General features: G+C 42.6%; 2 protein-coding genes across 3 annotated transcripts in view; one reads left to right on the top strand and one right to left on the bottom strand.

Annotated features, from left to right (window-relative positions):
- The window catches only part of wrap73 (WD repeat containing, antisense to TP73), a 71,179-nt gene extending 63,326 nt beyond the window's left edge, over window positions 1–7,853 (top strand). Inside the window, exons 10-12 of one of the 2 annotated variants that reach the window (XM_033047800.1) lie at window positions 4,386–4,511; window positions 6,130–6,321; window positions 6,431–7,853. In XM_033047800.1, the coding sequence (XP_032903691.1) occupies window positions 4,386–4,511; window positions 6,130–6,321; window positions 6,431–6,540 (428 nt within the window). In that variant the 3' untranslated portion in view covers window positions 6,541–7,853. The remainder of the gene's footprint in view (window positions 1–4,385; window positions 4,512–6,129; window positions 6,322–6,430) is intronic. The other variant, XM_033047801.1, reaches the window with a different exon arrangement.
- A 2,089-nt stretch (window positions 7,854–9,942) lies between these two features.
- Window positions 9,943–21,369, bottom strand: part of tprg1l (tumor protein p63 regulated 1 like) — a 30,140-nt gene continuing 18,713 nt past the window's right edge. The window contains exons 2-5 of the mRNA XM_033047802.1: window positions 19,721–19,812; window positions 18,671–18,847; window positions 15,100–15,253; window positions 9,943–12,256 (exon numbers count right to left, since the gene is read on the bottom strand). Coding sequence (XP_032903693.1) covers window positions 12,062–12,256; window positions 15,100–15,253; window positions 18,671–18,847; window positions 19,721–19,812 — 618 coding nt within the window. The 3' untranslated portion in view covers window positions 9,943–12,061. The remainder of the gene's footprint in view (window positions 12,257–15,099; window positions 15,254–18,670; window positions 18,848–19,720; window positions 19,813–21,369) is intronic.

Raw genomic sequence — 21,369 nt, 5'->3', positions numbered from 1 at the left:
TCTATCCCTCCCTCCTTTTTTCTTTCTCTCTCTCTCTTTCTCCCCTCCCTCTCTCCCTCTCTCCCGGACGCCCAATGGGGATTCTGGCGGGCACATTGCAGCGTGGATTGGTGGCGCTGGCGCTGCCGTGTGAGTTGAAGGGCAGGAGGGAGTAGCAAGATGGATTCAACAGTGGCTGAATGGGAGATGCCAGAGAGTAATGGTGGATGGTTGTTTGTCAGGTTGGAGGCCAGTGACTAGTGGGGTGCCACAGGGATCTGTGTTGGGTCCACTGTTGTTTGTCATGTACATCAATGATCTGGATGATGGTGTGGTAAATTGGATTAGTAAGTATGCCGATGATACGAAGATAGGTGGGGTTGTGGATAATGAAGTAGATTTTCAAAGTCTACAGAGAGATTTATGCCAGTTGGAAGAGTGGGCTGAAAGATGGCAGATGGAGTTTAATGCTGATAAGTGTGAGGTGCTACATCTTGGCAGGACAAATCAAAATAGGACGTACATGGTAAATGGTAGGGAATTGAAGAATGCAGGTGAACAGAGGGATCTGGGAATAACTGCACAGTTCCCTGAAAGTGGAATCTCATATAGATAGGGTGGTAAAGAAAGCTTTTGGTGTGCTGGCCTTTATAAATCAGAGCATTGAGTATGGAAGTTGGGATGTAATGTTAAAATTGTACAAGGCATTGGTGAGGCCAATTCTTGAGTATGGTGTACAATTTTGGTCGCCTAATTATAGGAAGGACGTCAACAAAATAGAGAGAGTACAGAGGAGATTTACTAGAATGTTGCCTGGGTTTCAGCAACTAAGTTACAGAGAAAGGTTGAACAAGTTAGGGCTTTATTCTTTGGAGCGCAGAAGGTTAAGGGGGGACTTGATAGAGGTCTTTAAAATGATGAGAGGGATAGACAGAGTTGACGTGGATAAGCTTTTCCCACTGAGAGTAGGGAAGATTCAAACAAGGGGACATGACTTGAGAATTAAGGGACAGAAGTTTAGGGGTAACATGAGGAGGAACTTCTTTACTCAGAGAGTGGTGGCTGTGTGGAATGAGCTTCCAGTGAAGGTGGTGGAGGCAGGTTCGTTTTTATCATTTAAAAATAAATTGGATAGTTATATGGACGGGAAAGGAATGGAGGGTTATGGTCTGAGCGCAGGTATATGGGACTAGGGGAGAATACGTGTTCGGCACGGACTAGAAGGGTCGAGATGGCCTGTTTCCGTGCTGTAATTGTTATATGGTTATAGGGAGGGAGGGAGGGAGGCTGCAGCGGTGGCCGGTAGCACAGCGCTCGCAGCCGGCACACAGAGGCGCTGACACCCGCTGCTCAGGACCGACGCGCTTCCCCAGACCGTGCAGATCGCTGTCATGTGGCGCAAAGAGACAAACTGTGCAGCAAAGATCTTATAGCTCCGCTATAGCTCAGCTATAGGATATTTGCTGTGCAAGGACTGAAGACAGCGGGAGAAATCTGTCATCAGCGTGAGGGCGTGAGAATTGGTTGAAATGCGTGATTCTCACTCTCAAGCGTGAGAGTTGGCAGCCCTGCTTATCTGTCATGCCCATAATTTGTTATTCTATTTATGGCAGATAGTGATCAACAGTGAGAGTCCTACTTTACATATCTAATACCCACTAATTAACACGTTGCTATGCCCTAATAATGTGCTGAGATGAGCTAATACAGCACAATTAAGAAACTATATCAACAAGATTCTGATTGCTTAGAGAGCTTCCCACTTCCTTTGCCTCTGCAGATGCTACTTGGCCCAGAGTTATTCCAGCAGTTTATTTGTTTGCTCCAGATTTCAACATCTGCAGTTTATTTTGTCCCTTCCCACTTCCTCTGCCCTATCTTTATCTGTAAAGAACTTTAAATTAATTTAGACAATTGTAAATGTTGGGATGATTTCTCCACTGCCATAATTGAATTCGGTAGGCGGCGCGACTCTCGTCTGCAGCGGCCTCTGCAGTCCGTCTGCGTTTTTATTATTTTATGTCTATGTTTTAATGTAGTTTTTGTTATTTTTGTTGGGGTATGTGTGTGGGGGGGTGGGGGTGGTGTGGGGGGGAGGGGGTAACTTTTAAATCTCTCCCTGCACGGGAGACCCGACCTTTTCTTTGTCGGGTCTCCGTTGTCGTTGGGGCTGCAACGAGGAGCGGCCTCCAACAGGAAAACCGGGGGCTCGGGTGCTGACTACTCACCTCACCGTCGCGGAGCTGGCCGAGTCCAGAGTGGGTGGAGCTGTGGTGGACGCTGCTGCGACCCGAGCCCCGGAAATTCGGTGGCTGCAACTGCGGGTTTGGCGGGCGGCGGCACCGGGAGCCCGCGGGTCCCTGGAGGGAGACCGCTTTTCGGGGCTTCCGCAGCGGCGACTTCTCCCGCCCGAGTTGCGGGGTTGAAGAGCACCTGGAGCGGGGCCTTACACCATCGCCCCGCGCGGCTTGGAATGGCGGCGGGTCTGCGAGCGCACGCCGGGGGCTCTAACATCAAGACCCGGTGCGCGACCTTGCATCACCCGGCGTGGTTTTAATGGCCACGGGACAATTCGCCATCGCCCGCCGGGGGCTTTGACTTTGACTCTGACATGGGGGGGGAGAGTGCAGTGGAGAGAAAAGATTTTTTGGCCTTCCATCACAGCAATGTGATGGATGTTTATGTAAAATATGTTGTGTCTTGGGTCTATTTGTTTGTAATGTATGGCTGCAGAAACGGCGTTTCGTTTGGACCTCAAGGGGTCCAAATGACAATAAATTGAATTGAATTGAATTGAATTGAATTGAATGAATTGAATGACAAGAAACTTAAGTAATGTTCCCTTCCTCACCATCTCCAAAATAATCCTGAAAAGTAGTTTTTAAACAAATTTGATTGTCCTGTTCTAAGGACTGTTGTCAGGCAAAACAAAATGGCTGCATGAAGGGGGATGCTAGAATGCAGCTGAATTAGCCAATAGCTACAGTCTGCTTGCTGTTGCTCCACACAGTTTGCCAACCTATATATTTTTGGATAACCAGAAGCTTGGTGAATTCTTTTTGGGTTTTTTTCTTTTAAGTATTCCAATTCTCCTTTGCAAATTTGCACTTCAAATAAGCACATGTGCCTGAAGCTTGTTGTAATAGTTGATCTTCTATTACAACTGATTGTTTTTCCTTCTAAATGAGAACTTTTTGAATGTGTGACCCATGTGTAAGTATGATTTGTTTTTAGTGCTGAAACACTCTATGGCCAGCTTATTTACTTAGAGGGTCATATTGTCATGTCTTAATATTCTACAGTTAACATATACAATTGGCATTGGGCCGTACTTGAAAGACTAAAGCAAGGTTGTTCAAGCTTTCATACTGGAAGCCATCTTCAGGTTTGTGTGCACGGTATCTTAGTTATACAGCATGGAAACCAGCCCTTTGGCCCAAGTCGTATATGCTGACCAAGATGCACCATCTAAGTTATTCCTATGTGCCCAAGTTTGGCTCGTATCCCTTTAACCCTTTCCTATCCATGTACTAAAATCAGGCCACTAAAATCAGCTGCCCCGGACACTTTTATGATTGGTTTTACTGTATTTTAACGTTGTTGTTTTACCTGCTTTAACTATTTATACTGTTCCATCAGGGACTGGATTGTTTTTACTGTTATTATGTGTGAAATTTTTTAAATTTCATGTGCGATGCTCCGGTATTCCCTGGGAAACGTCTTTTCATTTTGCACTGTACAACTGTTGCTTGCAAGATGACAATAAAGGTTGATTGATTGATACCTGCCCAAGTGTAAATTAAATGCTGTTATAATACCTGCCTTAACTGCCTCCTCTCGCAGCTCGTTCCATATATTCACCACCCTCGGAGTGAAAAGGTTTCCCCGCAGGTTTGTATTAAACCTTGCCCTTCTCACCTTAAACCAATGTCCTCTGTTTCTTGATTCCCCTACTCTGAGTAAAATAAGTTTTGTCTTAATGATTCTGCTACTTATGGATAACACATTAAAGCATCGAGCCCATTGCCCGTGTACAACCGTAAACACTGAGGTAGGCCGTTATTTTTCTCATTTGAAGAGACGAGCCTCCCACCAAGTTCCTGCCTCCATCTTGCCACTTTCACATAGCTGAAGCCTTTGTGCCTCCTTTCTCTGAATCAAACTTGGATTGTTTTATTCTCTTTCTGATCTTCACAATCTGAATACAAACACCTCCTCTGACATAGTTGCTGTCCAGAATTGTAGGAGACAGCACAGAAAATGCTTGAACCTTGTGGGAAGTCGAATACCCACAACGTAATTGTTTACTGAGCCATAAATCTGTGTCCTTTTGCAGGGCTCTTTTTCTACTTTAATTAAAACATCACATCTATCTTTATTTTACTGATTTTCCTTTTTTGTTTCAGATGAGATTTGCCAGCCTCCTGTTCAAGTCCCTATAGTGAAGCCTGATCCAGATAGAGCAAATCCCAAATTAGGTGTCGGGATGATTGCGTTCAGTCCCGACAACCGTTTCTTGGCAACCAGAAATGGTAAGTTAATAGAAGCAGCATGGTGGGTTAAAAATAATTTTAGTAAAGCGCTTACAACACCCGGTTCGATCCCGACTACGGGTGCTGTCTACGGAGTTAGTACGTTCTCCCTGTGACCGTGTGGGTTTCTCTGAGATCTTCTGTTTCCTCCCACACTCCAAAGATGTGCAGGTTTGTTAGTTATTTGGCGTGGTATAAATGTAAATTGTTCCCACTGTGTGTAAGAGTATTAGTGTGCGGGGATCGCGTGGTCGGAGTGGACTAAGTGGGCCGAAGGGCCTGTTTCTGCACTGTATAGGGCCTGTTCCACTTTCACGACCTTTTTTACTCGTGGACATTTTTCATCAGGCTAGAAAAATACCCCGACCTACTTGATGCCTCGAGTACCTATGACTAGCATCACGACCTGCCTATGATCACGTGACGACCATGCTGCGAGTATGAGTCAAGGGCAAACTCGGCAGAGGTTGTGAATTAGGTTGTGAAAGTGGGACAGGTCCTTAACTCTAAACTAAATAAGTAAATGAAGTAATATTTGCCTTGCAGGGAATGTGCATGATACTGTAAAATGTATTGCCTTTTTCTATTCGGCTGTATTTGCCATTCAGGTACATGTGGATGGAGATGGGTCCTCTCTGTGGCATAGGAAGAAATGCTGAGATTAAGTTATCCTTGGAGTCTTTTGAGGACCGAGATGAGAAAAACATTTTTCACACAGTGGTGAATCTCTGGAATTCTCTGCCACAGAAGGTAGTTGAGGCCAGTTCATTGGCTATATTTAAGAGGGAGTTAGATGTGGCCCTTGTGGTTAAAAGGATCAGGGGGTATGGAGAGAAGGCAGGTACAGGATACTGAGTTGGATGATCAGCCATGATCATATTGAATGGCAGTGTAGGCTCGAAGGGCCTACTCCTGCACCTATTTTCTATGTTTCTATGAGTCATCGAACATATCTCTTGTTATTTCAGTTCTCATTCATTGTGCATGAAGGTGCAGACCTTTGTGTTTGTCTCTTTGGATTAAGGCTGAGGTAGTTAATTTGCTGTATATTTTTGTTGCACTAACATTCCCGCTGTTGAACCTTTGGTCGATGAACTTTGAACATTGTCTAATTTCTTGTGATCATTAAATACTCTCATTATCCGATATAAAATATATCTTCCCCTACACAAGAAGTAAAATGTTTTTCTCACTATTTCTTAATATTTTATGCAGAGCTCTAAGCTGAACGATTTGGGAGTTTTCAACACGTTGTATTCCTTTTTAATGCACCATTTGTTTTGGACGCTGAACAAAGCACCTTTATAATTCACTTGCCAAGTTGCATAATTATTTTAAAGGGAAATGGTTTATACTCTAGGGCCAATTCAAATACTTATAATTACTTTAGTGTTAATCCAAATGACCCGTATAACTGCATTTGTTAGTTCTTTAGCACTGCTGATAATAGGACAGTGAAATTTGTCCGATTGCCTATTTTTCAACGTATATTTTGTTTATGTTTCCAGCTTTCTTTGTAGCTTAAAGAATGGGAATTATCTTGATAAGCCTAGTTTATGGCATCCCCTTCCCTTAACTATTAATCCTAATAACAGCATCATTTTTTTCCTTTTACAAGATAACATGCCAAACACCGTGTGGATATGGGATGTTCAGAAGCTGAAGCAATACGTGGTTTTGGAGCAAATATCTGCAGTGAGAAACTTCCAGTGGGACCCACGCAGAACCCGTCTAGCCATCTGTACCGGCAGCACCAAGGTGTACCTGTGGTCTCCTGCAGGATGCCTGTCTGTGCAAGTACCATCTGAAGGTAGAGGACAATGAATGTGTACTTTGTGCTTTCTTAGCTAGTATTACTTTGTGGAAAACTTGCTTTTTTTCTCATGGTACCTAAAATCTGAATTCTGTTCTTTCTGCAGGAACTTTCCAGGTTTTATCATTGCACTGGCATCCCAGTGGAGACTCTCTAATGCTGATGAGTAAGGATCAAATGTGTGTGTGTTATTTGGAAACTGCTGATGAAAATTAACTATGCGCCATGTGCAAAGATCATTGTGGACCGAGCAACAGTTCCAATTCCTTTAAAATAAATTGAAATTAAATGTGAAAATTGTGCTTTTACTGTTTTTAGAGATATTTGGTACCTAAGCTATTCTTAAAAATAATTGCACATATTCAATCAAACCAGTAAATCTCATTTCTAGACTGAAATATGTTTCTAACCTTAAATTTGGATCCCTTGCAAAATGATTAACATTTCCCTAATACATGCTAAATGCTAGCATATTCTAGTTATTAACCAAGGAACAGAAGAACCAACTTGAACAAAACAATCCCAAATTGTGTAATTGGTGTTGAATTTGATCTCTTGGTTGAGAATTTGCAATAAAAAGATTTTGGAGCATCTTGCGCAAGTGAAAGGCACAACGTAAAGATGATTTTTATGAAACATGACTTGTATGTAGTTTTTCAAAGATGCAAACTTTCCTTGATTAGGGTCCTATGCAACTCTTTTAAATGAAAATTACAGAACCTTTATGTACCTTTCTGTGATAGTAGTGCGTTTGTCTATCTACGGGTTGTAACTGGATGTTTGGCCGTGTCCTATGACATTGTTTCGAGAAAAAAAATATATTTTTTAATATCTTGTTATCATAAAAGCTTCATTGTGCAATCTTGTTCTTAAATTATTAAGTCTTAACTTCTCCAAGTTGTTCAGTTCTTCAAGATTTTGTGTTCCATTCTGTGCTGCTACAGTACATGAATTGGTGTGAGGCCATCATGGAGACGGACTGTAGGCCATTTTTGTTCCATTGTCCTTCCTGGCTGCATTGAACTGATTGTACTGGGAAGCAACAGAGTGCAGTGGCCAGTGCCTAGTGCCCAGAAACAGACATTCCTTTCCATTTTCCAGCAGTAACCATCACTGACAATATCGGCTTCAATCTACTGCTTTATTGGTGGTGGTGGGGGGGGGGGGGGGGGGGTCAGAGAGTTCCTACATAGTACACCATTTAACCAAGATATGTTCTTGGGTTTGTTAATGGTATATTTTAATTATCACATGTTTTAAGCAGTTAAGTTTGAATATTATCTGCACAAACATATGCACTTGAGCTTGTTCACTGTTGTACTTTGATTTGAAGTCTTTGCGTTGCAAGGAAAATAAATATCATCACGCCAAACAGATTAATACGTCAAGTGCACAAATCTGGTCTTTTAATTACTGTACACTTGGAGATATGATTGCCCAATAGGAGATGCTGCGAATCATTGAATCTTGTATGTAAATATTTGTTGGATTTGATTTGTTTTCTATTAAAATTTACAATTCTATATTTACCCATGTGTTATTGCTGTGTTATAAATTTATCATCTGGGCTATTAGCTGAGGTTTGGAATATTGCTAGGATTTAAAGAATAAATGAATAATATTCACTCGAATAATCAAGTTCGGTATTCCGACTGCGCATGCCCAGGTCATAAGTCACTGGAGATAAATATTCTCGTCAGCTGAACTGCTGCATGTATACAGACCTGCGTTTCTTCTGTAGTCAGGATCGAACCGTGTCTCTGGAGCTGCAGAATTGCTACTGGAGTTAGTGACATTAGTTCTCCCTTCTCCACTGGTCCATGCAGAAATCTCAGCAATGACAATCTGATGAATCATGGTCTGGTGCCCCTCAGCCTACGTGTATGGGTTCCATTCTCACTTGGGCTGCCCTCCCGGGTTATTATACAGTGGCTAACTTCGCACCCCTCTACTGCACTACCGTCCCCGTCCCATCCCTGTCCGGTTGCGGCCGGAGATGTCCAGGATGACGGGACACTGGCCCGATGCATTGGCGACCCCAGGCTTACAGCCAGGGCAGAGAAGAAGCGCTAACTCCAGCTCAACTCTGCTCCAACTCGTGAGGAACCCGTTCCCTGACGGGCCGGGGACCGTCAGCTGCACCTCTCGCCCTATCCAGTGGCTGTCGGTTAAACCCTTCGTTGCCGGCGAGAGCCGAGCACCAATCAATGGGGATAAATACAAGTTACTCCAGCACGTTGTCTGCCTTCGGCGTAAACCAGCATCTGCAGTTCCTTCCTACAGAGCGACGCCTGTCTGCGGGTAATGACGAGGCGGTGGGAAGAGGAACTCGCTATCGTGGCTTCACTGCAGGTCCCAGACACCCCGTCTCTGCAAGAACACCCTGGCGCTAGGACAACCCCCCACCCCCGACCTGGAGGAAGGGACTGGGGGACCAACATGCAAACCCCGGCACTCCCCGCAGAATGTTAAACTAAACACATCTGTGAGCAAAGCACAAACATGCACGTTTTTAACCCCCCTACTCTCTCACCGTCTCTCCCCGTCTCCCACTCGTATCTGCCGCCCCATCTCTCTCTCGCTGTTACACCCCGCTCTCCCGTTACCTGGCAGCCTTGTTCGTCTTTTTTTTCTCGAATGGACTTTGACAAATCCCATGATTCCTTGCATTTTTCAGAATACCAAACTCGCTTATTTAGAAGGATGGGAGAGAATCTTTTAGAAACGTATAAAATTATAAAAGGACTGGACAAGCAAGATGCAGGAAAATGTTCCCAATGTTGGGGGAAGTCCAGAACCAGGGGCCACAGTCACTGAGATGAGAAAAAACGTTTTCACCCAGAGAGTTGTGAATTTGTGGAATTCTCTGCCACCTAAGACAGTTTGGATGAATTTAAAAGAGAGTTAGATACTCTAGGGGCTAGTGGAATCAAGGGATATGGGGAGAAGGCAGGCACAGGTTACTGATTGTGGATGATCAGCCATGATCACAGTGAATGGCAGTGCTGGCTCGAAGGGCCAAATGGCCTCCTCCTGCACCTATTTTCCATGTAAAACAGATTTTTAATCCAAAGTAAATTGAGTCAAAATAACCCAACTGCAACTCATGATAAAATATTGAATGATTAAGCAAGATGTTAAATGTGGCTTGCACTGTATCTAGTTTCAGGATTATAATTTCTTAGAAATTCTTGTTGCTTTTATTAAACAGAAAAACCTTGTTAGATGAATATCAGTGATTGCAATAAAAAACTCCCCAGGATTTTAGGGTCACCTGCTTCTCTACATTCTCTCTGTAAATCTACATTCTAAAACCTAATGTGAATACAAACATGGGCTCAAGAGTTAACTTCTGAGTCATGTTGTTGCATGTCTTGAAGTCTAAAATGATCATATGGATGCCCCTGTATCTCCTCTACTGAGATCCTCAAAAAAACATTTCAGGCAGAATATCCCCTTCATGAAGCTGTGCTGATTCTACTCTCAATTTTTTCAAATGTGCCTCTGCTACTCTGATTTCAAGATTTCTGGACATAGAGGTTGGGTGAATTGGCCTGTAGTTACATGCTTTTCATATTTGTCCCTTTTTGAATAAGAACGTCAAGATCAACCACATACCATGTTCCAATAATTGTCAATTTTATTGGCATATGTGATAGCTTAGAGAAATAGTTACAAAATACTGGAATACAGTTGAGATAACTGCTAATGAATGTAGTTTGCAAATGTGCCACTTTCTATTATTGCCCGAGGCATTGAACCAGCTTGTAACAGTATATTTTTTAACATAGCTTATATCAATGTTGGGGAGGCTAATGACCCTCCTCCCCATTTCTGTGCATTTACATTTTTTCAGTGAAGTGACTTTGTAGATCAAGGGCTGGAATAATTTGGTTAGGTGGTCAGTTAGTGGTGTCAAAAACTGCACTGTTTATTTGTAACAATGAAATATTATAGGTGTTAAATATTGTGGAAATGTGCTTTGTTGCCCCATTGACTGGCCTGGTGGTGGTTGTAGGCAGCTGCTCAGAGATGTGCTGAAACCTAGCACCAGGGAGGCATAGCACCGTGCTGCCACAGAATCTCCTGTCCCCCGAACTAACGACTCTCCTATTCCTTTGGTGCTGCGCCACGGTACCCAAACTGCTTTCCCTGTTTTGGAGAGGAATGGCCACAGGGGATGACTGCGCTCTCTGCCTACTCCCTTTCCTGTTGGTCAACCATCTACTCTGCCTATGTGACCACCTCAACAACACGCTCATACCGCCAGATGAACCTGACGGCGTCCAGTTCCCTAACGTATCAGTAAGAAGCTGCAGTTGAACATATGTCTGTCTGCAGGTATAATCCTCAGGGACATTGGAAATGCAGCTGACTTCCAACATCGTGCAGGAGAAGGATCCAACTATCCCACCTGCCATCTCTACTGCATTCAGTGCAAGGGCGGGGGGGGTAGAAAAAGAAGAATCACACAAAAAAAAAAGACTGTACCCTAACCTGCTGCCTCCTTGCTGAAGTCTCTTGAACCAAAGCCTCAGCACGTGCCCTCAAAGCATTTCACTTCAACACCCAGCCTCTCTAACACAGCCCCTCCCAATAGGCTGCTCTGCTACACCTACTCTTATTTTTTGCAGGGCCTCAATGAGCCCATCCAACTGCTCCCCTTTTAAATCTCCCACTACTTCAGAGCTTGAGATCGAGTGCCTGCACGGGCTCCCTTTGTAAACATTCCTGATCGTATACCAGACCATTCAATTGCTTCTGTACCATAGTATCTGGTGATCAGATTGTAGTATGGACAATGTAGTATTGGAGTAGGCTCAGTAAATACATCCAGTAGAAGTTTCCATTGGAAGTAATGGTTAAATCGGTTACTAATTCATTCACAGATGTGGGTGTTACTGCTAATAATGGCACGTTATCCATCTCCAATTTCCCACTGAATTAAAAAAGCCAGCTAACTGCACAATGTTGAGAAAATATGTCACACCAGATGACAGATTCCCTTCCACAAACGATTTTAATGAACTGATGGGGTTTTACAACCATAGCTTCATGTTTAAAATTCTGGATTCAATTACCAGAAATTAAAATCCCCAATCGTGATAAAATTCAAAGTCAATGATCCAGGCATCTTGTTGTCCAACAGTTTCACTGCTAGGGGACTGACTGTAATTGTTTTGTGATACAACACCTGTACACTCAGTGCCTGTGTCAGTCTGTCCTTCAGGACAACATTACACTTTGGGTTTAAATCAACCTGGCTTTTCTTTGGAAAAAGTCGACTTCTATTTGTGCTATATTTGAACTAAAATCCAAGAGGTGAAAGGACACTACACTAACTGTTCCTTTCACAATCCCCTTTAACAAAACACAGGCGATATAAGAGCAAGCAATTAAAAATGACCAGTATCCATTAATTGCAAAAACAAGCATAGGAAGCAAGTCCATCAATAAACAGTAACACATACGATACAAGCAGGACACTGTACTAATCATTTTGCAATTGCAGTACTGCATTTTGTTGTATATATGCTATAATATAGAAGCAATGTCCTTAAAAAGAACATTGCACCACATGCTACAATTCCGTGTGCTCTTCGGGAAGAGTGCAATCTCACGCAGTTTATCCAACTTCACAACATGCACCCAAAGCTGTCCGCTTCCTGACTGAAGATTGGATTAATGCAAAGTGGAAGGGTGCAGAAGAGGCAATGTAGACACAAGCTCAAACCCTTTAAAATCCGATTGTTCCCCTTGACATTGAATAGCCCAGTTTAGCTTCATTGTTAATGAAGGACATTATCCCGACATAGGTCTGGATGAGAAGAGGCCGCTCCAAGATCAGCACGCCGTTGGCCCGGCCGGGCAGTGGGGCCTCTTTGTGCGCCTTCTTCACCGCTTGGATTAATTGGGTCTTAAAGTTCCCCAGCTGGAAGTTTAGATTAAAAAAAAATCAAGTCAACTCATTTCAAAACAGACCACCTACTGAACAATGTATTTTGAAATTTAATAGCGAATTATTGCAATTCGGTATTAGAGGATAAATGAAAACTACTCTAAAACTATACTGAAATACTACAATAATAAAACTAGTCGAAAACACAACTAAAACATTCCAACTACTTTAAATCTATAATACACTCAAACACCAAAACTACAGTAAAACACTATACAAACACTAAAACTCCTCTAAAACTAAAACTACACTAAAACATTACTAAAAATACTCTCAAACAAAACTACACTAAAACTGCTCTAAAACACTAAAGGGCCTGTCCCACTGACGCGACTGTCTTCGACCTTCAAGCTCGAGGGCACTCGCCTGGAAAACCTCGAGCTAGGTCGACCGACCGCGCGCACACACACACACACACACAAACACATCGCAAAGGCGGATGCCAGGGAAAGCGGTGGAGCGCTGTCTGAAATTCACACCCGCTATGAACAGGAAGGTAAAAGACGGCTGCAGTGTACAGTAAGTCTGTTAGAGAATGCGGGGGGGGGGGGGGGGAGAGAGAGAGAGAGAGAGGGGGTGGAGAAACGTTTAAGAAGTCAGACAATGTTTAATAGAGTTTAGCGGGCATTTTACATTACCGGTAGGTTTTCCTTGGTTCTGAAAACTCCAATGAGCCAATTAAAATGCCCGGTCAGCAAAGGAGATTGTCTACGGCTGCCCTCGACTGCCTGTAACTACATAGTGACCCCACTCCACTACGAGTTCAAAAGAACCATGCCCAACAATTTTTACTCTCGGAAAAATTTTCAACATGCTGAAAATTTTTCCTCGACCAAACTGAGGTGGGAACGTCCCTCGAACATGCAGGAAAGTTCCAGTGACCGCCTAGGACCTCCCAGGACCACCCAGGACCACGTGTCGACCATGCTGCGAGTTTGAGTCAAGGGCAAACTCGTCTAAACTCACAGATTAGGTCGCCACAGTGAGACAGCCCCTTAAAACTACACTAAAACAATACCACACTAAAACTTCTCCAAAACATTAAAATGACACTAACGCACTAAAACTACTCTAAAACATTCTAATTACTCTAAAACTAAAACTACACTAGAACTCTGTACAACTAAAACTTCACTAAAACACTCTAGAAACACTAAAACTAATCTAAAACATTAAAATACTACTGCTCTAAAACTAACAATACTAAAACTACTGTAAAACACTATAACTACATTAAGGGACAGAAGTTTAGGGGTAACATGAGGGGGAACTTCTTTACTCAGAGAGTGGTAGCGGTGTGGAATGAGCTTCCAGTGGAAGTGGTGGAGGCAGGTTCGATGGTATCATTTAAAAATAAATTGGATAGGCATATGGATTAGAAGGGAATGGAGGGTTATGGTATAAGTGCAGGCAGGTGGGACTAAGGGAAAATAATTGTTCGGCACGGACTTGTAGGGCCGAGATGGCCTGTTTCCGTGCTGTAATTGTTATATGGTTATATGGTTATAACTAAAACATTGCAAGTACTCTAAACTACAAACACTAAAACTACTCTAAATCACTACATCTACTCTAAAACAATCCAACTATTATATAACTAATAGTTTGTGGTGCAGATCTCACAATCTCACCCTCAACGTGGAAAAGACAAAGGAAGTGGTGATCGATTTCAGGAGGGCTGGAAAACACCATCACACTCCGCTGCATATTGATGGTGCTGCTGTGGAGAGGGCCAACACCACAGCAGTCACCAAAAGAGCTCAGCAGAGGCTCCACCCTCTCCAGAGACTAAGGAAAGCAGGTCTCCCTACTGTTCATCTAAGGACCTTCTACAGGGGCACCATCGAGAGTATATTGACCTACGGCATCACTTCCTGGTTTGGGAGCTGCAAGGCTTATGAGCAAAACCAACTTAACAGATAGTGGTCAGCCAGTAAGATCATTGGTGCCCTACTCCCTTTCCTGTTGGAGATCTATAAGAAGCGGAGCATCAGCAGAGCCATCTCCATTATTAAGGACCCCCATCATCCATCACACCACATCTTCTCCATTCTGCCATCTGGGAAGAGGTACAGAAGCATCAGCTGCAAAACCAGCAGGATGCTACACAGCTTCTTCCCACAGGCAATAAGACTGGTTAACGGACTGTGTCCCCTCCCCATATATCATACACCAACACATCTAACCTCGCCCATACTTTGACAGCTGGGCACCTGTCAAAGCAAAGCCACTGTTCGGTCTGAATGTCTGTTTTTATTTCAATTTGTAGGCCTATTTTAGATATGTTAATTTAAATTTTTAAAGCTATATGTATTTATTCTGTTTTTATTAACTGCACTGACGGGAACTGATTGAGAAACAATTTTTCGTTTCATCTGTGTATGTAAGTACTCAGTTAAAATGACATTAAAGTAAATACGGAATACTGAAAACTACACTAGAACACTCTACAACACTAAAACTTATCTATAACATCAAGACACTAAAACTACAAACACTAAAACTACTCTAAATCACTAAAATAAAACACTACAACTAAAGCTACTCTTAAACACTACTATTCTAAAACTACTCACGATGCATTAGCTTTGATAAACCTTACAATCACATAATTTCATGCAAGTTTTCCAGCTCAAAAGATTTATTAGTTCAGAAACCAGGACACAGAATCCTTATCTCAAATTATAGTGCCCAGGCAATAGGCCATACTGTGAGGCCAAATATAAAAATTGCCTGTACCACAGAATTCTGAGTCTTTGCACTAGCACATTAGTTTGAGATGTCTTGACCACACAAAATGGCTGATCACTTCTTACCTGGCAGAGCGATGCAATCTTCTCATCTGCATTTGCCATGGGATGTTCAGTGAAAGTGGAATATGGCATATCAGTGGACCATGGATTCCAGCGATTAATAAAGGATGGAGTTTCCCGTTTGTCCCACTGAACACGAATACCTTGTCCCTCTCTCCTGTAAAACCAAACAAGCTGAATGATACCTCCACTATCTGAAGACTGTATTTGTGGCTTCATGCAAATGAACAATCATAGACTCATAACGTAAACAACAATTTAGGGACTAAGTGGTTTCATAGCTAGTCTGTGGACACAAAGAAAGGATTCTGAAACAGAACATCGTGTGACCACAGGTATCTGACGAGGAGAGTAATGCTCAAAAATACACACTCCAGATGTACTGTACATGGGCTTATTTTGGCAAAGTTGATCTGTCCTCTTTCAGTGATGACAAACGTTTGCACATCTATTCTTGGGATATGTTGGCCAGCAACACCACATTTACTGATTCTGTATTGAAAGGCGGGTCCTCCCATCCAGTCATTGAGAGGTCAGTGATCACTAACATTGAACCAGAATGAGGATGTGCTGTCAAATAGTGATTGTGCCAGACTTCAACTTGAGATATTTTTCTTGGCTCTTGGCCAAGTTCAAGTTCACATTTATCGCTCAGTGTTCATTTATTAAGGTAACTTCCCGGACTTTCCAAAATGAACTTCAAATTCAGTTGTCAGGTTTGCAACTGAAGTACCACAACTATGCACTTTTGATTCACTTTGCACTGCATACTAACCATACACAAGCCCGACCCGAAATGTAACCCATTCCTTCTCTCCAGAGTTGCTGAATGTCCCGCTGAGTTACTCCAGCATTTTGTGTCTACCTTCGATTTAAACCAGCATCTGCAGTTCTTTCCTACACATTATTGGTAATGAAGATTAGTTCCAGTCCCATCGGAAATTTCTGCAGGCAAGATGCAATATTCTGAGGACTAAGCAAAGTGTTGGGATACATATGTATGGTTGGTATGGGCTTGTGTATGGTTAGTATGGGCATGTGTATGGCTGGTTTTGCTCTCTTTCTTGGAGCTGTTATTTAGTGTCTGTGAACTCTGATTACTGCCGTCAGACTTATCTCCAAAGTCCAGGGAATGTTGAACGTTAGAGGGCATTGCGATAAGGTGAGAGGGGGGGGAAGTTTAATGGAGATGTGCAAAGCAAGTTTTGTTTTTAGTGGTGCCTGGAAGACATTGCCAGGTGTTGTGGAGGCAGATACAATAGTGACATTTAAGAAGCTTTTAGATAGGCACATGGAAGTGCAGGGAATAGAAGGAAATGGATCAGGAAAATGCAGATGAGATCAGTTCAGCTAAGGATCATGTTTGGAACAAACATTGTGGGCCATAGGGCCCATTCCTGTACTGTGCTATGTTGTATAATGTTTTCTTGTTTGATACTGGTCTTTACTGAGATTGGTTCTGTAGCTGACCCATTGATTAGGATTGTGGCTTGCATGCCACAACAAGGCAATTGCACATTGGAAATATTTGAAAAGGCTGTTCCACAATCCACACAATTGATCGAGCCAGTAAGTTTTTTGAGAAGTTAAAAAAGGCTACAGTGCATTCGGAAAGTATTCCGACCCCTTCACCTTTTCCACATTTTCTTATGTTACAGCCTTATTCTAAAATGGATTAAATTCTTTTTTTTGAAATTATCAATCTACTCACAATACCCCATAATAAAAAAGCGAAAACAAGTGTTTAGAAATTTTTGCAAAGTAATTAAAAAATGTAAATTTCACTTACGCAAGGGTTCACAGAACTTAACCCTTCCGTAAGTCTGGCATCACCCTTAGCAGCATAGATGTAAAGAAAGGATCTTGGAGTCCAACTCTCTGAAAGTAGCAATACAAGTGGAAAGAGTGGTAAAGAAGGCATCTCGCATCTAGGTTGTGGCATTGAGTGTAAGAGTCAGAATGTCATGATGCTTGGTTATTGCTTGCAGTTCTGGTTGCCTCCATTACATAAGGGGTGCAGAGAGGTTTACTATACAGAGGAGGTTTTACAAATAACGATGTCTGGATTAGGGGGTATTAACTACAGGAGAGGTTGGACAGACTTGGATTGTTTTCTCGGGAACATTGGAGGTTACTTGGAGACGTGATAGAAGCATATAAAATTATGAGAGGCTAGACAGAACATTTTTTCCAGGATGGACTAATCAAACACTGGAGGACATAGATTTGAGGTAAGAGGGGCAAAGATTAAAGGGGATGCGCAGGACGTTTTTTTTTAATATAGAGAGACATGTGCCTGAAACGTGCTGCCAGGGATGCTATTGGAGGCAGATTTGATAGTGGTCTTTTGGATAGGCACGTGGAAAGGCAGGGAATGGAGGGATTATGGATTATGTGCAGGTAGATAAGAGTTGGTCTTGGCATCATGTTTGGCACAAACACCGTGGGCTAAAGGGCCTGTTCCTGTGCTCTACTGTTCTCCGTTCTTAATTTTAGTTTACATTTCTGACCATAGTGCTTTTCTGATTTTTGCAATGTGCAATAGATTACATTTTGAATTCTTAACAAGGTTCACAGAACAATGACAGAGTGAGAGGTGACTATATGGACTATCCTGTGTCATAAACTGTAATTGGCAATAATAGCATTGGTGGTAAAGGTACTTCAAACAAGCGAGGAGACATGAAGAATTGTGAAATACCAGCAAGTACTTTGTCCCATCTTTTCTTCCTATTTAGCATTTCTTGCATCAAAGGAGACACATTTCCTTTATCCACTACTGTAGTTATATTTTACACTCCACATTCTCATCATTTTCTGGGTCAGGAAATTTGTCTGAATTTCTTGATAAAATAAAATTGAGAATCTTCCTTCCAGGGACTACCAACCTCCCTTCCAATGATTCCATCTGTACGTTACGCTGCCTCAGCAAGGCCAGCAGCATAATCAAGGACGAATCTCACCCCGGTCGCTCCCTCTTCTCCTCTCTTCCACCAAGCAAGAGGTACAGAAGTGTGAAAATGCACACCTCCAGATTCAAGGACAGTTTCTTCCCAGCTGTTATCAGGCAACTGAACCATCCTATCACCTACTAGAGAGCGGTCCTGACATCTACCTCATTGGAGATCCTCGGACTATATTGAACTTTATCTTGCACTAAACGTTATTCCCTACATCCTGTACCTGTGCATGGCTTGATTGTAATCAAGTATAGTCTTTCCGCTGACGAGATAGACACAACAAAAGAAAAAAGGCTTTTCACTGTACCTTGGACCACGTGGCAATAAGCTACACTAAACTAAATGTTATACCCTTTATCCTGTGTCTGTACATTGTGGACGACTTGATTGTAATCATGTATAGTTTTTTCGATGACTGGATGGCACGAAACAAAAAACATTTTACCGTTCTTCAGTACACGTGAAAAATAATAAACTAAACCAGATTAATTAGTGACTTTCTTTACACTGGGACTGAGTTTTCATTGCAATTTGTATTAGACCGTAACCCAATGTGCATCTTTTAAAGCACCTGTGCAGATACATCTGAAAAAATATTTTGCCACACTACTCACTTATTCAATGACTTTGGTGGAAAAAGAAACTCTCCAATTGAAATGGTATCCACTGCGTTCAGTGAAATGCGCATAACTTGTCGGCAAATGAGGCTGATGAAGTCATATTTACAGAACAGCAACGATCGCTCAGTGATCAGCACCAAACGCTCCTTCTCGTTATTCCAGTGGTCGATCCTAGGACACAACAAGAAAATATCACGTCCATAATGTCCAGACAAATCATTTAACTTAGGAATACTAAACTCTTTTTTCCCCGTCATGCGCCTCACTTTTTCATGAGTTCATATGTCACAGGAGCAGAATTAGGCCATTTGGCCCATCGCGTCTACTCTGTCTTTCAATCAGGTCTGATTTATCTTTCCTTTTCAACTCCATTCTCCTACCTTCTCTTCCTAACCTTTAACACGCTTACATTGACTTATTTATTCACTTTCAAGATTTGACAGACCAAATATCGCTGATCGTCCTCTTCTCCATTTAGTAATTTTTGTTTTTGCGTTGGATGGATCATTTGCCTTTGTCAACAGTGCCTCCACCCAAAGAAATATGTACGATTCAGCAACAAGATGAATGAGTCCATGCAGGTTGTTTCCCAGCAGACGTCTGTATCCTAGGAAGACCCTCTGTTTGAATTACATTATCAAGGGTATTAGACTGCAACAGACAAGGGGGGTCTGGGACTACCATCCCAACTGAGCAATAGCAAATGTGTGAAGCATTCATCTGTCCATCTAAGTGCTGATCCCTGAAGGCATTTCCTCAATGCTGAAACATGGTTTGCAGCTTCTAAATCTTGGCCACATTAGTTACTGAAAACAGTTTAATACCACACAAAAAAGAAACATGAATAAGCATCAAATAGAATGTAATGGTGACGTTTTCCCACTGGACGATACAATCACAAATGCTAGATCCTACATATCATTCCACTAAACAACAAGCAATGAACAAACATAATTATGCAACACTTTTACTTCCCGAAGCCAAAGGAAAACTGTACCAATCAACTACATCGCAAGTGAGAAGATGGCAATTCTCTGTACTTACTCTGTGAGCAGCCACACACTCTGCACACCTCCGTCCTCCGTCGCCATGGCAATAGATCGGATATCTGAAACTGCCTTTTCAATGGTCCCTGGCTGGAAGGAGGAGAGAGGATCCGTGAGAAGTAGTGCCAAGAAAACTGAGTGGCAGGTTACATGTTGGTTAATATCACAGCATCATTCGCCTCCCATATTCACTTAAAGGTTTCTATCCAATAATATCTGGGCAAATGAAGCTTTCAAGACAGAGTTAATAGACTCATAAGTTCATAAGTTCTATGAGCAGAATTAGGCCATTCGGCCCATCAAGTCTACTCTGCCATTCAATCAGAGCGGACCTATCTTTCCTTCTCAACCTCATTCTTCTGCCTTCTCCCCATAATCTCTGATACCCTTACTGTAGATTAGTGTCACTTATTTCATGAAATATAGAAAATAGGTGCAGGAGGAGGCCATTTGGCCCTTCGAGCCAGCACCGTCATTCATTGTGATCATGGCTGATCGTCCCCTATCAATAACCCATGCCAGCCTTCACCCCATATCCTTTGATTCCACTAGCCCCTAGAGCTCTATCTAACTCACTCTTAAATCCATCCAGTGACTTGGCCTCCACTGCCTTCTGTGACAGGGAATTCCACAAATTCACAACTCTCTGGGTGAAAAAGTTTTATCTGACCTCAGTCTTAAATGGCCTCCCCTTTATTCTAAGAAGGTGGCCCCTGGTTCTGGACTCACCCCACATTGGGAACATTTTTCCTGCATCTAGCTTGTCCAGTCCTTTTATAATTTTATATGTTTCTATAAGATCTCCCCACATCCTTCCAAACTCCAGTGAATACAAGCCTAGTCTTTTCAATCTTTCCTCATATGACAGTCCCGCCATCCCAGGGATCAATCTCGTGAACTGCCTCAATCACAAGGATATCCTTCCTCAAATTAGGACACCAAAACTGTACACAATACTCCAGATGTGGTCTCACCAGAGCTCTTCACAACTGCAGAAGAACCTCTTTACTCCTATACTGAAATCCTCTTGTTATGAAGGCCAACATTCCATTAGCTTTCTTCACTGCCTGCTGTACCTGTACGCCAACTTTCAGTGACCGGTGTACAAGGACGCCCAGGTCTCACTGCACCGCCCCCTTACCTAACCTTGCCCCCTTGTTTTTGCCGCCAAAGTGGATAACCTTACATTTATAGAAACATAGACATAGAAAATAGGTGCAGGAGTAGGGCATTCGGCCCTTCGAGCCTGCACCGCCATTCAATATGATCATGGCTGATCATCCAACTCAGTATCCTGTACCTGCCTTCTCTCCATACCCACTGATCCCTTTAGCCACAAGGGCCACATCTAACTCCCTCTTAAATATAGCCAATGAACTGGCCTCAACTACCTTCTGTGGCAGATAATTCCAGAGATTCACCACTCTCTGTGAAAAATGTTTTTCCCATCTCAGTCCTAAAAGATTTCCCCCTTATCCTTAAACTGTGACCCCTTGTTCTGGACTTCCCCAACATCGGGAACAATCTTCCTGCATCTAGCCTGTCCAACCCCTTAAGAATTTTGTAAGTTTCTATAAGATCCACTGCCTGCTGCACCTGCATGCCTACTTTCAATGACTGGTGTACCATGACACGCAGGTCTCGTTG

This window comes from Amblyraja radiata, chromosome 31 (genome assembly GCF_010909765.2).
Source record: "Amblyraja radiata isolate CabotCenter1 chromosome 31, sAmbRad1.1.pri, whole genome shotgun sequence".
Taxonomy (NCBI): Eukaryota; Metazoa; Chordata; class Chondrichthyes; order Rajiformes; family Rajidae; genus Amblyraja; species Amblyraja radiata.
This window is presented reverse-complemented; position numbering and strand designations above follow the sequence as displayed.